This window comes from Vipera berus (genome assembly GCF_964194415.1).
Source record: "Vipera berus genome assembly, chromosome: 1".
Classification (NCBI taxonomy): Eukaryota; Metazoa; Chordata; class Lepidosauria; order Squamata; family Viperidae; genus Vipera; species Vipera berus.
This window is the reverse complement of record NC_138202.1, coordinates 104,397,846-104,414,622: the sequence shown is the minus strand read 5'-3', so window position 1 is coordinate 104,414,622 and position 16,777 is coordinate 104,397,846. Positions and strand designations below refer to the sequence as shown.

Genomic DNA, 16,777 nt, shown 5'->3' with positions numbered 1-16,777 from the left:
GAATCCATAATCATTGACAAATTATTTTGACAAGAAGTATTTTTCAGTGTTTTTTCTAGACACAACAGAATCTGTATACCGGGGCTTTTCAACCAGTAGTACGGGTACCACCTGTGGTACATTGGCACCTTGTAGGTGGTATGCAACCATCTTAGAAAAATGGTAGCAGGGGAGGGGAAGGAGCTGAACTGGCAGCACCGCACAAGCCTGAGCGAGAGATGGCTGGAGCTGCAGGGCTGTCAGGGCTCAGCAGAAGCGCCAGGATCAGCACCAGGCTCCAGCTGGATCTCGGCACTGATCCTGGTGCTTCTGCTGAGCCCAAACAAGCGCCAATCAGCTGGAATGTTGCAGCATCCCCAGGGTCTTGTGATTTACATTTAGATGCTTAGCAACTGATTCATATTTATGACAGTCACAGTGTCCCAGGGTCATGTGAAGTGACCAAAACCTGCTGCAACCACCCAGCAGACAGGAATAAAAATCAGACACTCCCCATCCCACCCCCACTACCAATCCTCAACAGAACTGCTCACAACAATGAAAACCTCAGACAGAAGGAAGAACGCCACTGGGAGGGCAGGCAGATGTCTTGCTCTGCTGTGGCTTGGGAGGCACTTTTTTCAGTGCCATTGTAACTTTGAACAGTCACTAAGCGAACTGTTGTAAGTCAAGGACTACCTGTACTTCAACACTTTTTTCTTTTTCTTTCATTTTTTTTTGGTCATCAAGTTTTTGACACCTTGCTAGGCAACTGGTGGTACTCAGATGTTGCCATATCCTAAAAGTGGTAGAATGGGTGAAAAAGTTGAAAATCCCTGCTGTATACGAGACATATAAAAAGTACCACTGCTAACTTTTTGTGTGTTTTTCCCCCTTAGTGGTTCACAGATAGCAGTGTTTTCTTGTTTGCAAAGAAAGTGTCCTTGATAATCATGAAAATCATTATGTATGTTATTTTGATCTGCCAAACAAGAGCTTTCTGGATAAATTGCAAAACAATTAACAGTTTCAAAAGGAAATATGTATATAAAGAAACCCCTTCATGGATTACTGCCTTGTCGTGGCAAAGGGGCTTGCGTAATTCAATGAAGCTATGAGCTATGCCATGCAGGACCACTCAAGATGGAAAGGTCATAGCAGAGAGTTCTGACAAAACGTGATCTAAGGGAGAAGGAAATGGCAATCCACTCCAGTATCTTTGCCATGAAAACCCCATGGACAGTACCAAAAGGAAAAAAAGATATGACGATGGAAGATGAGCCCGTCAGGTCAGAAGGCGTCCAATATGCTATTGGGGAAGAGCAGAGGGCTAGAACTAGTAGCGCCAGAAAGAATGAAGCGACTGGGCCAAAGCCGAAAGGACGCTCAGCTGTGGATGTGTCTGGTGGTGAAAGGAAAGTCCAATGCTGTAAATATTTCTTCTCCATAGGAACCTGGAATGTAAGATCCATGAATCAAGGCAAGCTGGACGTGGTCAAACAAGAGATGACAAGACTGAACATCAATATCTTAGAAATCAGAGAACTAAAATGGACAGGAATGGGTGAATTTAATTCAGAGGACCATCAGGTATACAACTGCGGGCAATAATCCCTCAGAAGAAATGGAGTAGCCTTCATAGTCAATAAAAGAGTAGGAAAAGCAATACTGGGATATAATCCTCAAAATGACGGAATGATTTCAGTTTGAATCCAAGGCAAACCATGCAATATCACAGTAGTCCAAGTCTATGCCCCAACCACCGGTGCTGAAGAGGATGAAATTGACCAGTTCTATGAAGCCCTACAGCACCTTATAGAACTAACACCAAAAAATGATGTCCTTATCATCATGGGGGATTGGAATGCTAAATTAGGAAGCCAAAAGATAACCAGAATAACAGGCAAGTTTGGCCTTGGAGTACAAAATGAAGCAGGGCACAGGCTGATGGAATTTTGTCAAGAGAATACATTGGTCATAGCAAACACTCTTCTCCAGCAACCCAAGAGACAGCTCTACACATGGACATCACCAGACGGTCAACACAGAAATCAGATTGACTATGTGCTCTGCAGCCAAAGATGGAGAAGCTCTATACAGTCAGTAAAAACAAGACCAGGAGCTGACTGTGGCTCAGAGCATAAATTTTCTCATTGTAAAATTTAGGCTTAAACTGAAGAAAGTAGGGAAAAGCACTAGGCCACTCAGGTATGAACTAAATCATATCCCTGACGAATATACAGTAGAGGTGACAAATAGATATAAGGAATTAGATTTGATAGACAGAGTGCCTGAAGAACTATGGACAGAGGTTCGCAACATTGTACAAAAAGTAGCAACTAAAACCATCCCAAAGAAAAAGAAATGCAAGAAAGCAAAATGGCTGTCTGAGGAAGCTTTGCAAATAGCTGAGGACAGGAGGGAAGCAAAAGGCAAGGGAGAAAAAGAAAGATACACCCAATTGAATGCAGAATTCCAGAGAATAGCTAGAAGAGATAAGAATGAATGAACAGTGCAAAGAAATAGAAGAAAACAATAGAATAGGGTGGACTAGAGATCTCTTCAAGAAAATTGGAGAGATGAAGGGAACGTTTCATGCAAAAATGGGCATGATAAAGGATCAAAATGGCAGGGACCTAACAGGCAGAAGAGATTAAGAAGAGGTGGAAAAATTACACAGAAGAACTATACAAGAATGAGCTTAACGTCCCTGATAACCACGATGAGGTGGTCACTGACCTCGAGCCAGACACCCTAGAATGTGAAGTGAAATGGGCCTTAGGAAAGCTGAGCAACAACAAAGCTAGTGGAGGTGACAGTATTCCAGCTGAGCTATTCAAAATCTTAAAAGATGATGCAGTAAAAGTGCTACACTCAATTTGCCAGCAAATTTGGAAAACTCACCAGTGGCCACAGGATTGGAAAAGATCAGTTTACATTCCAATTCCAAAGAAAGGCAGTGCCAAAGAATGTTCAAACTATCACATCATTGAACTCATTTCACATGTTAGTAAAGTTATGCTTAAAATCCTACAAGCTAGACTCCAGCAATATGTGGATCGAGAACTACCAGAAGTACAGTGAGGATTTTGAAGAGGCAGAGGAACTAGAGATCAAATTGCCAACATATGCTGGATCATGGAGAAAGCTAGGAAGTTCCAGAAAAACATCTACTTCTGCTTCATTGACTATGCTAAATCATTTGATTGTGTGGATCACAACAAACTGTGGCAAGTTCTTAAAGAGATGGGAGTACCAGATCATCTTATTTGTCTCTTGAGAAGCCTATATGCGGGTCAAGAAGCAACAGTGAGAACTGGACACGGAACTACTGATTGGTTCAAAATTGGGAAAGGAGTCCGGCAAGGCTGTATACTGTCGCCCTGCCTATTTAACTTATATGCAGAGCACATCATGAGAAATGCAGGGCTAGATGAATCAAAAGTTGGAATTAAGATTGTCGGAAGAAATATCAACAACCTAAGATATGCAGATGATACCACTCTAACGGCAGAAAGTGAAGAGGAACTAAAGAGCCTCTTGTTGCGAGTGAAGAAGGAGAGTGCAAAACTTGGGTTGAAACTAAACATTAAGAAAACCAAGATCATGGCATCCGGCCCTCTCAATTCCTGGCAAATAGATGGGGAAGAAATGGAGGTAGTGACAGATTTTATTTTCCTGGTCTCCAAGATCACCGCAGACAGGGACTGCAACCAAGAAATTAAAAGATGCTTGCTCCTGGGGAGGAAAGCAATGGCAAATCTAGACAGCACACTAAAAAGCAGAGACACCACCCTGCCAACAAAAGTGCGTATAGTCAAGGCTATGGTCTTCCTAGTTGCAATGTATGGCTGTGAAAGTTGGACCATAAGAAAGGCTGAGCGCCAAAGAATTGAGGCCTTTGAACTATGGTGCTGGAGAAGACTCCTGCGAGTCCCTTGGACTGCAAAGCGATCAAACCGGTCAGTCCGATCAACCCTGACTGCTCTTTAGAAGGCCAGATCATGGAAGTTGAAACTCAAATACTTTGGCCACCTAATGAGAAGGAAGGACTCACTGGAGAAGAGCCTAATGCTGGGAAAGATTGAGGGCAAGAGAAGAAGGGGATGACAGAGAATGAGGTGGCTGGATGGAGTCACTGAAGCAGTAGGCATGAGCCTAAATGGACTCCAGAAGATGGTAGAGGACAGGAAGGCCTGGAGGAATGTTGTCCATGGGGTCGCGATGGGTTGGACATGACTTCGCAACTAACAACAACAATATAAAGAAAGGAATTATTCACAGTGATGCTGAACCTAGCCTTCCTGAACTTACTAGTGATTAAGGCACAAGGCTAGAAAGCAGGAGACCATGAGTTCAAATTCCACCTTATTAGCCATGAAAGCCAGCTGGGTCACTCTGGGCCAGCCACTCTCTCTCTCCACCCAACTCACCTCACAGGGTTGTTGTTGTAGAGAGTATTGTATGTGTTCATTAACTTGAATTATTTGTAAAAATAATTTAGGGTATAAAGAAAATAAAGAAATAAAATTTAAAAATGTGCAGAAAACAGTGTAACCTTTTCCCATATATCCTTCATAGAGTTTATAATCACCACCACCTACGGTTTTATTCTCAGTTACTCTGTAAGAAATGAATATTTATTTATTTATTTTAGAACATTTATATAGCCGCCTACTCACAGCAACTCTAGATGGCTTACAGCTAAAAAGCACAAAGTAGAAAAAAATAAAAGATTTTTAAAAAACCAATGATCTCCACAACAGCACACAATTAAATAAGCCATTTGATGGGCTTCTTCAAATTCTGGGTTCCCCAGGCCCACTGGCAAAACCAAGGAAGTCCAAACACTCTCACTACTATACTCACCATTGTTGCTGGTTGAATTCCTGACTGTTAGGAACTTAAATATATTTTCTTTATTCTTATCAGAGAAACTAAATCCAAATGGTTAGTTTCTCAATCTATAGGATTAACTACTTTCAGAAGTTCTATGATTATTTTGAATCTCTAGCCTAACTACAGCCCAACAGAGATGGATCCTTGATTCCATCTGTGTCATACTACACTCTTAATACAATTAGGTGGGTTGTTGTTTTTTCAACAGTATCAGTGCCAAACCTTTCTTTAATAAAGTATTTCTCATTTCTGTGTTTTTTAAATCTCTCTTAATTTGTTATCTTAAAAACTCCCAGAATTGATCAATATTTTCCTCCCCAGTTTAGGATAGTTAGGGCAGGAAATTAGATTTGTTATTTGCACAAAAATGTTAAGGTAATGGTGATTATTTGCTTTTTATATTAGGATGGGGAAGTCAAAGTTCCAAAGTTCATATCCATCATAGCACTTGGCTTCATTTTCCTGGTCATAATTTACGGTGGATTTTGACTTTTATCCTTTTGTTTGTGCTGGTCTGTGAAATAGCTGAAGGGATCGTGTCAGATGGGTAAGAATGCACAATATATATATATATATAAATACATATAAAAATATATTTATTCTAACATAACTTGCTGAACTGTTTTGTTTGTTAGGAATTGAATATTAAGTTCATGGTGATTAACTTGTGACATGTATTAAAAAAAAATAATAATAACTAATATTGCATATATACATGCACAATTGTTTTTAACTAGCCAGATGATTCTATTTTGTTTGTCACATTGTTGTGAATATATTTTCTACACTATATTTTCTACACTCTATGATTCCCATACCTATAAAGGTTCAAAATATCCAAACAGAGGGGGAAAATGCACTGTTCTCAAAATGTATAAATCTGAATCCAAACTATTTAAAAAAGAGTTTTTCCCCCAATAAGAATATTTAGGACCTTCAACCTACAATGCTGTTCACTTTAAAATGTATGATGAGACCACACTGTTAGAAAGGCAAAGGTTACCTACATTTTTTATTGTAATGCTGAAGAAACAGACACTTGTTATTCTAAGAGTATATAAGTAACAGTTCTTGTTATTTTATTTAATAAAATGTGTTAATTTGCAAAGGTGCTACCAGACTCTGATTTTGGACTAACATATACTAACATGGCTCTCTTCTGGTAATTATTATTCATTGGTTAGTCTCATAAAGAATCCTTCCCTCCATGTTGGGGGCAAGGGGATGTATTTTTACTAAAGATTTCTTCCAATAGTAGTGTTTTCACACCGTATATCACACTATGCTGATGGGATTCCACCTGAAGTGTTATCTAGCTAATTTGGTCTGGTTTGCATAAAGTGATTTTATTGATTTTCTAAATTATAGTTTATCTGTTTGTAATTCTGCACTAAAACTGAATAAAACACCTTTTTATCTATTGTTGTAAAGCATACAATTAAAGATGGGAAGTGCATAAGCCAATGGTAAGATTATTTAATAATAGCAGAAAGATTTATTTAGAGTTACATCTGAACCCTTGTTTCCTAATTTCCCGCAATATCTAAGAGCAGTTTGGGAAAGCAGGACTTGCAGAAAAAAAGGGGGAAGTCCCATTACATAAAAATCCATTCTTTCAGCAGAATGAATGTTTAGTTAAGACTGAAGCCAAGATCTACAGTAATCCCAAATCCTTATCTTGTATTTAATACTACTTAGGAATAGTAGTATGCAAATACATCTCAGGAGTGAAATGTAGAAAGGAGGACTGATTTTTTTTAATAGTTCAAATATCTATCAGCCTTGAAAGATGAAGCATTTTCTCTTTGTAACTGTCTATTTGGCTATAGAAGCTTAAGACTTGTACAGCATGTGAGAAGATCGCATTCAAAAAGTGGGCAAGACCAATGGCCAATCTGGAATGAGTTTCAAAGGTTAGAAAGTGGGCTGAATTTCTTACGCTTATTGTGTTCCCAAAACTCAGAAAGGTACCCTAGCACTGATGATGTTACCTAGTTTGGGTAATAAAATATCTGCAAATAAACAAGCTCAGGGACACCAAGGACCCCTCAAACTCAAAAATATAACAAAAGAACTACATTTGGGTCCCAGTGGGAGATCTGAGGTTCACAAACAAGTCATTAATGGGCAATTTATGATCTCTAGACTAAAAATTTTTACCATCCACCCCTTCTTTTTTAAAATAGCCTTCTTGGAAGTGAGCTTAATTTCTGATGAATTAATCCCCATGGCCATGTAATTTTCTTGGTAGCAGTATGGAAATAGTACGTTCATCCACAGTTTTGAAATGTTGTTTCTTGGCAATCTTCCATTCAAATACTAAATGAGTAATCCCGTTTAGCTTCTAAACCCAGATGAGGTCACCCAGATGCTCTCAGTTGCTGTATGTATTTAATATACTTCATAACAGTACAAATACAAGCACGTCATTTCCCCCTTTTTCTGTATCCTTGCCCTGAAAAATGAAGGGAAAAAGTGGGCCTATATAATATTGCTTATCTTAGATTTACTATAACACTGATACACTTCCTTATGTCTGCATATGAAAATGCTCCATCTGGAGAGAGTTGGAAGTGCACATATTCTTTTACATATACATATTAATATTTCTCTTTGAAAGAATGAACCTACTTATTAATATGTTTCATTTTACTTAGGATTTCGAAATCTGGTCATTTACACCTATACATGCCACCAGGGATGGCATTTTTGGCAGCCATCACATCCATTGTTTATTATCACAACATTGAAACATCCAATTTTCCAAAATTATTAATAGGTATGTATCACCTATAAGGAATGTGGGTGGCAAGCTTGGGAGCATAATGCTTGATTAGATAAGCTTTCAGATCTTCATATGTTCTTATGAAATTGCTTGTATTATAGATAAAAATGCATAGGATTTTAGTTACTCCAAAACAGTTTTAGAGGAAATGTGACACTCCAATGCCATATTACAAGAATTTAGAATAGTTTCCTAGTTTTCCCAGAAATGTTCTTCTCTCCCTAATTTAATCGAAAGTAAGAGTTTATTTCTACAAGACATCATTCCCTAACATGTCCAATATTTCCCATAGTTTTCCTGTAATATAGTTGTGATGTTAAAGTATGAATTACTAAGTTTATGCATCTGCATTTTATGTTAATAGTGCTGTATGCTATTTATTTATTATTGCCATTTCAATGAATTCTAGGCAGTGTACGATAATTTCTAACAAAAACAATAGTTTATATATTTTCACTATTACATAAATAGTTTATATATTTTTAAAAATATGTAGTTTATATATTTTCACTGTTACATAAAGCACTCTTTTCAACAGTGAGAGCATATAGTTATCTAAATTTCATGTGTTTTTTGTTATATCTTGGAATAAAAAAAATAAAGATTTCATTAGCCATAAATGTATCAGGGAACCTCCTAACAACATTATGAACCTGTCAATGAAGTTCCTCAGATTATCTCAAAATCCCTGTTGTTTGTTTTAGGGCTTTTTTAAACATAAAATTATATTGCTCTTTGATTTTATCTTTTATCTTCTCAAAATGAGATTTTTTGAGACACTATTAAAACATTTTTTAATAATGATAATATATTAAATCTACCTATATATTTAACAGAAGATTTTGATTATACAAATATGCAATATAAAATTCATTTGGATTAATAACCTGCTGTTTGTTTATTATAAATAAAATAATAAAAAAGAGTTAAACTGTTGTGTCTGTAAATAGTTGCAAACATGTAAAATAGCAGGTTGCAAAAGTAGGTTCTTGAAGCGGGAGATTCTGGTGCAACCATTGGTTAAAGTAGCAAAGAAGCGGGAAGATAGCGATTGATGATTGGTTACAGTTTAAACAGTTCTACTATAAAAGCCTGAAACATTTGACAGTTGACAGTTGACTTATGTGTATTGAATAAACTCTTTCATTGTGAACCTCTCTGAGTCATTGTCTACCTGAACCAAACAATTGGCGACGAAGGTGGGATAGACGGCAGACCAGAGAAGGTTCGGCGGAACAGCTGCGCAAAGGTGGCAAATTTGAAAGAAGCACAGTCAACCAAGCGGCCGCGGCGGAATAAACAATCCTCCGAATGGCGCAAATTGGGTCCTTAAAAGAATTCGACCCAAACTTCCCAGAGGACTGGGAAGAATATATAGGACAGGTCGAAGGATTCCTGCTTGTAAACGGGATAACGGACGACCGGAAAAAGGCGGCAGCGCTACTGACAATTTGCGGCACACCAGTATATCGGATTGCTGTAGGACTTTGTCAACCACGGCCGGTCTCTAGTGTTACGTATGCCGATCTGTTAGCTAAGCTAAAAGTACATTTCACGCCTAGGAGATCCGAACTCTTTTGGCGTCGTATTTTCGAAAAAAGGAACCAGAGACCGGGCGAATCAATTCAAAAATTCGTTGCCGCCGTCAGGGAAGCCGCAGTACGATGCAAGTATGACAACTTGGAAATCAGAATTCGGGACCGAGTAGTACTGGGCTTGCGAGACGAGCATCTACAAAATAGAATAATCGCCAAGCCCACCGGCAATTTGCAAGAAGTACTCGACGAACTATTAACGTACGAATCCACCGGGTATCGCGACCCCCCCCCGTAGTAGCATGGCCGCGCTTGCCGAAATCAACCAAGAAGGCCTTGTGGACTGTGGGGAGGTGGACCAGCAATGGGAAGATGACATCGCCGAAGTCTCCAGACGATTTGGAAAAATGGCGCCAAAACCATCCCGAAGTGAGGGGCCTGAATCGAACCGCCGATGCCAACCCGCAACACCGCAACGACAAATGACAGCGGCCCAAAGACCATGGAGAGACTCCGCAACGAGACCGCGTGACAACGACAACCGGTGTGGCAGCTGCGGGGGCAACCATCCCCGCGCCACTTGCAGATTCCGTACCGCCAAATGTAGATCGTGTGGGAAGACCGGCCACATCCAAGCCATCTGCAGGGGTTGTGCACGCGAAAATCGCCTTCACGAAGTCGACGTTTGGCCCGAAGGTAAGGTAACCCCTTACTATAGTGGCAAAGAGACCCCTAGACCGTGGGCTAAAGTTCTGAACCACGGGGAGGTGGCGTGAGTCAATCATAGTAGGAAAAGGAAAAACAATAATTTTCCGGAAGGAAAATTAAAAATCATAGTCCATTTACAAGGGGTTCCTTGCAAAATGGAAATAGATTCAGGGGCCTCAGTGTCCATAATATCCAGTGAAACCCTGGAAAGGATTGAACAAATAAGTGGCAGGAAAATTCCACTTAGTTCAACCAAAATCCAATTAACCGATTTTCAAAAAACCCCAATAAAGATTAAAGGGAAAATTACCCTTAGTGTTAAATTTAAGGGGTTTAAGGGTGTTTTAGATTTAATAGTTACTGAGGGCCAGAGGACTAGTCTAATTGGCCTTAACTGGTTCCCTGCCCTGGGCATTTGGATTGGGGGAATAAACACAGTTATTAAAAATAAGACCCTCGAATCAGTCTGCAATGAATTCGCAGACGTATTCGATGGGTCTTTAGGTAAATACAAAGGGCCCCCAATTAAATTTAATCTAGACCCGTCGGTTAAACCCATCAGGCTTAAGGCCCGAAGGGTGCCTTTCGCCCTGAAGCAAAAAATCGAGGCCGAGCTCGATAAGCTTGTAGGCCAAGGCGTCTTAGAACCAGTCGAGGGTGGTTTGTGGGAAACACCGATCGTCACACCCCTTAAACCTAACGGGGATGTGAGGATCTGCGCTGACTACAAAGCCACCCTGAACCTTGGAATGAAAAAACACACTTACCCGGTCCCGACGGTGAAGCAGGTCCTCGCCACGATACAGGACGGCGCCATTTTCGCCAAGCTCAACTTGGCGCAGGCGTACTTGCAATTAACTGTTTCTGAAGAGGCTGCTGAAGCTCAGACGATAGTTACCCACAAGGGGGCGTTCCGAGTCCACAGACTGCAATTTGGTATTGCAGCAGCTCCAGGCATCTTTCAAGAAGTGATGGAGAGGACCTTAAAGGGCATACCTGGTGTATGCCCTTATTTTGATGATGTTCTGATAGCTGGAAGAAATGAAGAAATATTAGCAGAGCGTCTGGAACAGGTATTGGAAAGGTTTAGGAGGGCTGGACTGAAATTAAAAAAGGAAAAATGTTGCATTGGGGTTAAGTCCACTGAATTTCTAGGATTTAGGATAGACAAAAATGGAATTCATCTTACCCCTGATAAAATCAAGGCAATCAAATTGGCACCAGAACCAAAAAACAAGGCTGAATTACAAGCCTTCCTTGGCTTAGTAAATTTTTACCACACATTTGTGCCACACAAAGCTGCCATAGCAGAACCTCTCCATAGACTTTTAGATAAAAAGACCCCGTGGCAGTGGCTTAACAAACATAGAGTGAGTTTCCAAACGTTAAAAGACATTCTTTCCAGCCAATCAACAGTAACCCATTTTATTGAAAATAAACCAATTTATTTAGCGTGCGATGCTTCACCTTATGGTGTAGGGGCTGTTATCAGCCACTTGGACAACCAAGGTGTTCAAAGGCCAATCGCATATTATTCCAGGACGCTTACTAAAGCAGAGCGGAATTACGCACAGATAGGGAAGCATTAGCAATTGTGGCAGGAGTAAAAAAGTTCCATGATTACCTTTATGGTAGGAACTTTACCATACTCACTGACCATAAACCCCTTTTGGGCCTGTTTACCACGGATAAACAGACACCCCAAATAATGTCACCCAGAATGCTGAGGTGGTCAATTTTCCTCTCAGCATATTCATTCTCCCTCCAACACAGACCGGGCAAGGAAATGGGACATGCGGACGCCCTTAGCAGACTGCCATTAAATATCACTGAGGAAGACCCTGCCCCTGTGGGACAAATAATGTCTTTACAGGACATTCCTGACTGGCCTTTAACTGCTAAAGATATAGCTGTGGCAACAAATAATGACCATATCTTAAAAAGAATTATGGCCTGGGTCCTTAGTGGGTGGCCAAGTACTAACCCAGATGCCAAGTACATTCCTTATTTTAGAAGAAAGGATGAACTGTCATCTCATTTGGGATGTGTTCTATGGGGCAACCGTGTTGTCATTCCTGAGATCCACAGACCTTCAATTTTATTAGAACTACACGAGGGGCACCCTGGGATAGTACGTATGAAGGCATTGGCTAGGAGCCACTTGTGGTGGCCTGGTCTTGACAAGGACATTGAAGATTGTGTGTCTAATTGCTATTTATGTCAACGTTCTAGGCCTGAGTTGCAACACACACGTACTCATAAGTGGGAGTTAGCCAGGAATCCTTGGTCCAGGATTCATATTGATTTTGCTGGACCTTTCCAGGGGTTAACCTTTCTTGTAGTAGTGGACAGTTTCTCTAGATGGCTAGAGGTAATACCCGTCAGTTCAATGACTTCTGGTAAAACAATACAAGTCTTAAGGGGCCTCTTTGCCACTCACGGGTTACCTGATGTAATTGTGTCAGATAATGGGCCCCAATTCACCTCTGTTGAATTCCAGGATTTCCTCAGGGCCAACTCGATTAAACACACGACATCAGCACCCTTCCACCCGTCCACCAACGGCTTGGCTGAACGAAATGTGAGGACCACTAAGGACGCATTAAAGAGAATCATCCGCGGCGACTGGCACCAAAGACTGGCAGAATTCTTGCTGACCCAACATACGACCCCATGCACGGCTACTGGTAAAAGCCCAGCTGAAATGAGGTGGGGAAAGAGACTAACCACCAAATTGGACAGGTTACATCCTGACAGACTACCATCAAGTGCGGAACTGGACATTCCAAACAGATCATTCAAAATTGGGGACCTAATCTGGGCCAGGAATTATGCACAAGGGGACAAATGGATCCCAGGGGTGGTCACTGAGATATTGGGACCCTTGTCTTACTCTATTGAGGGGGAAGGGAACAGGGTTAGCAAAAGACATATAGATCAGCTAAGGAAGAGAACTATTGGCTGCATGCCAGTTGAGGGGGATCAAAGTATACACGGGGGGAACAGTGCATCAGGGGTTATTGATAACAATATGCCAGTTAGTGGGGAAGCAGAAATGCAAACCAGCCCGTCCACAGCTAACCAACAACAACACAGTCAAATTGACTGGGAACTGCCCCCTCTGAGTAGGCCAGCATTAGCTGAACATCAAACACAACAACAACCACAAAATGTCAACAGAGAAGCATCTGAGCCAGTTAGCCAAGAGTCCTGGCCCACCAGAGTAAGCCAGCCAAGCAGACAATCTGATAGGAATGACTTAGGTATCCAAAGCAATAGATATCCTTCAAGAGTCCATAGGCCACCCAAATATTTAAGGGACTATGTCAATAAATAACAACAACTGGGGGGTAAGGGGTGTTGTGTCTGTAAATAGTTGCAAACATGTAAAATAGCAGGTTGCAAAAGTAGGTTCTTGAAGCGGGAGATTCTGGTGCAACCATTGGTTAAAGTAGCAAAGAAGCGGGAAGATAGCGATTGATGATTGGTTACAGTTTAAACAGTTCTACTATAAAAGCCTGAAACATTTGACAGTTGACAGTTGACTTATGTGTATTGAATAAACTCTTTCATTGTGAACCTCTCTGAGTCATTGTCTACCTGAACCAAACATAAACAATACTCTGCTGTTAATTCACAGTCCAATTGTGATGAATAACACACATTTCTTAATATGGACTATATTAGATGAAAACAAGTAAAAATGGATTATATCAAAATGTATTTGTGTAAATCTATGGTGTATCTACTTTCAGAAAACTGTACAGTTTTGTTCTGTCTCAAAAAAGATATACTATAGAAAAGGTGAAAGAGGTAACTAAATAATTAAAAAGCAGGACATACACATACACAAAAGACATACATCACATATACGGAGAAAGTAAATCCAAAAAGTAAAGTAAAGTCAGAATAAATGTCCTGTATCTTTTAATTTAGATGTACTTAGCAAAGCATATTGTAGCAGTGGATGCCAAAACTCTTTATCAACTCTGGGCGCAATGACCTTGGATTCCCATGGCTGAGTTATTGTTATGACTAGCTGGACTCTCATCCACATTTCCCCCCTCCCAGCATCAAATAACTCTAAAAGCAATAGAGAAAAATGGCTGCATTTCCATCTGTTGTCAAAGTAAGAACATCCGATGTTAGCAGTGTTGACACTAGATGTTATCAGTAATGACTATATGGTGGAACAAATTGAGAATTTGTTTACTATTTCAGTTTCTACGACTCTAGCTTACCATGATTAAAATCTACAATATAATAAATTAAAATGACAAAAGTAGTAAAGCCATGGGAGGAACACAATTAAAGAACAAACTGTTACGTTACCAGGTCTGGAATACCTGTAGCTTCTGAGTGCCTTTTTCAAGGGAAACCCCATGTAGAATGCAATGAAGTGCTCTAACTAAGGTGTGAGTGGCTATGAGTAAGGTCTCTCACTCCAGAAAAGGACACAATTGGCAGACCAGATGATTCCGTACAAAGGCTTTTCTGACCATAACTACCACTGTACACACTTTGAGGAGAGCTGTGAGTGCATGGGGGGAAAAATCCAGATTCTCTCTGGAGAAATGTAATGTCTTACAGAGGTAAAGTTGGGATCTCCCCAGAACAGGATTATCAATTAATACACTTGCTAGAATTGAGCTTCCCTTTGTTTCTACATATCCAGCTGGAATTCAATTCCAAGTGGCTCCAAATGACTTTATCCAACAGATGCCTTGAATAGTCCTCACAGTTTTCACGGTGGTATTGTAGAGGTTCTTGAATAGCAATCAGCAAATACAATCAGAATAAAAAGTAGTTAAAAATAGGTACATTTTGTTGCTCTGGTGGAGAGGCTTGCTGTGCCTTTTTAGGATTGATCCTTCACCCTTGGTCTCACTTGGCTCTCAGCTGTCTCCAAATAGCTGTAACACATGCAGCCGTCATACCTTGGTAAACCATCTCAGCAGATGGGCCAAACCAGGGAGAATAGCCAACTTCAATTTGTCTATCCCAGTGAGCGTAGTCTGGCCTGGAAAATTGAGTAGACAAGGCTGATCAATGATCAAGATGACATGCCCAGCAGGTGTTGTAGAGCACTAGGAACACAAGAAGACACAGACATCTTGATCATCCACTGCAGCAGGAGAGATCATCAGCCCCTCCTGTTTGTCCCATTGGATTAAGGTCTCTTCTACTGAGAGAATGGGGCTGTCCCTGTACAAAGAAATTGACTTCAGAATCAGCAAGGACAGTTAGGCTATAGGGCCCCTGTGTGCTCAACCAACACAATGTCCATATTTCCACAAAGCTGAACATCTACAGAACTGTGGTTATCCATTCGCTTCTATATGGATGCAAATCCTGAACTCTGTATCAACGACACATCAAACAACTGGAGCAATTTCACATTCACACTCTCCTCTCCATCCTTCACATTCATTGGCAACACCATATCTCCAACATGAAGGTCTTGGATCATGTAAAGTCCAACAGTATTGATTCCCTGAGAGTTCAGAAGTGGTTGGTGGGACACATTATTAGAATGGATAACCACCATATGCTTTGCTAGCTGCTCTGTAGTATATTGGAGACTGGGGAAAGATCTAAACGATGTCCATGCAAGCACAACAAAGATGCTGTGAAGGAAATCCTATGCCATTGTGACTCCAGCCAAGGAAACTAGAGCTGCAGTTGCTGAGAGAGCCCACTAGCAATCTCTGTACTAACGTGTTTCCCCAAAAGTAAGACCTACCCTGAAAATAAGCCCTAGCTTGACTTGGGGGGGGCTAATATAAGCCTACCCCCAAAATAAGCCCTAATTTTCGGCACATGGCTAAAAATCAAGTTAGGGCAGGGGATGGGGGTTGGAGCTCACCATTACAGCCAGGCCTCCCATCAATTTACACTTGTTTTGCCAGCCCATAGCTTGTTTATCGGCTGCACAGGCCTTCTGGAAAGGCCTCTGACTGAAATGCAGGCCAGAGCTCCATTCTCAGCTGAAGAATGAAGTTGCTCCTTCGGCCACATATGCATATTTTATGCTGGTTTATAGAAGATAAACCATGCCAAACCATGGTTGACTATGGGTTAAGCAGAAGAAAATAAAACTCATAAATATGCATTGTAATTAATCTGGTTTAATTAAACAATCTGGGCTTAATTAATTTTATTTTTAATTTTTTTGCTTAATTGCTTAATTTGCTTAAAAATAATTATTTTTCTGGGCTCCTAACAAACAGTAAAAATTCTGATATTTCAAACAGCATATCTGAAAATTTCCAGAATAATTTGTATTCAGGTTCATTCTAAGAAAAGGGGTAGGGTTAGTTACACTTGGTTAACAATGCAGGTTTTCTAGTAACCATAGTAATCTAATTTACGGTAGTTATATTTATATCAATCTTTGGAGTGTAGATTCTTTTTAAAATAATATAATTGTGTTTGTCTTCAGTAATTATCAGCATCTCAAATAACATTCTTTATTTTCAACAGCCTTGTTATTCTATTGGACTTTGGCTTTTATAACCAAAACTATCAAGTTTGTCAAGTTTTGTGATAATAATATTGGACCACGCCAGCTTCGATTCTGCCTCACAGCACTCTTGGTTGTACTTTATGGAATGCTGCTAATTGTAGAAATTAACGTAATCCGAGTGAGGGTAAGATTTAATTGTATATGCATGATAACTCAGGGAAGAAGAACAGGAGAGAAAACTAAAGAGCTAGATTATTTCTACTTTGGCTCTCTGCTTGGCCAGAACTTTAGCCAGCTGAAATCATTTTAAAGCAAGATTTATAAAATTAGCTTGTTCCACAAGATGGTGCCAAACAGCCTGGCACACAAATATACATCTGGAATTAGATTAGATAATTGATTCAT

At 40.2% G+C, this 16,777-nt stretch overlaps 1 protein-coding gene across 1 annotated transcript in view; it reads left to right on the top strand.

The window, feature by feature from the left end:
- ABCC8 (ATP binding cassette subfamily C member 8) overlaps positions 1-16,777 on the top strand; it is a gene marked incomplete at its 3' end in the record, with an annotated part of 78,484 nt that overhangs the window by 1,859 nt on the left and 59,848 nt on the right. Inside the window, exons 2-4 of the mRNA XM_081327064.1 lie at positions 5,284-5,425; positions 7,536-7,657; positions 16,390-16,556. Coding sequence (XP_081183190.1) covers positions 5,284-5,425; positions 7,536-7,657; positions 16,390-16,556 — 431 coding nt within the window. The remainder of the gene's footprint in view (positions 1-5,283; positions 5,426-7,535; positions 7,658-16,389; positions 16,557-16,777) is intronic.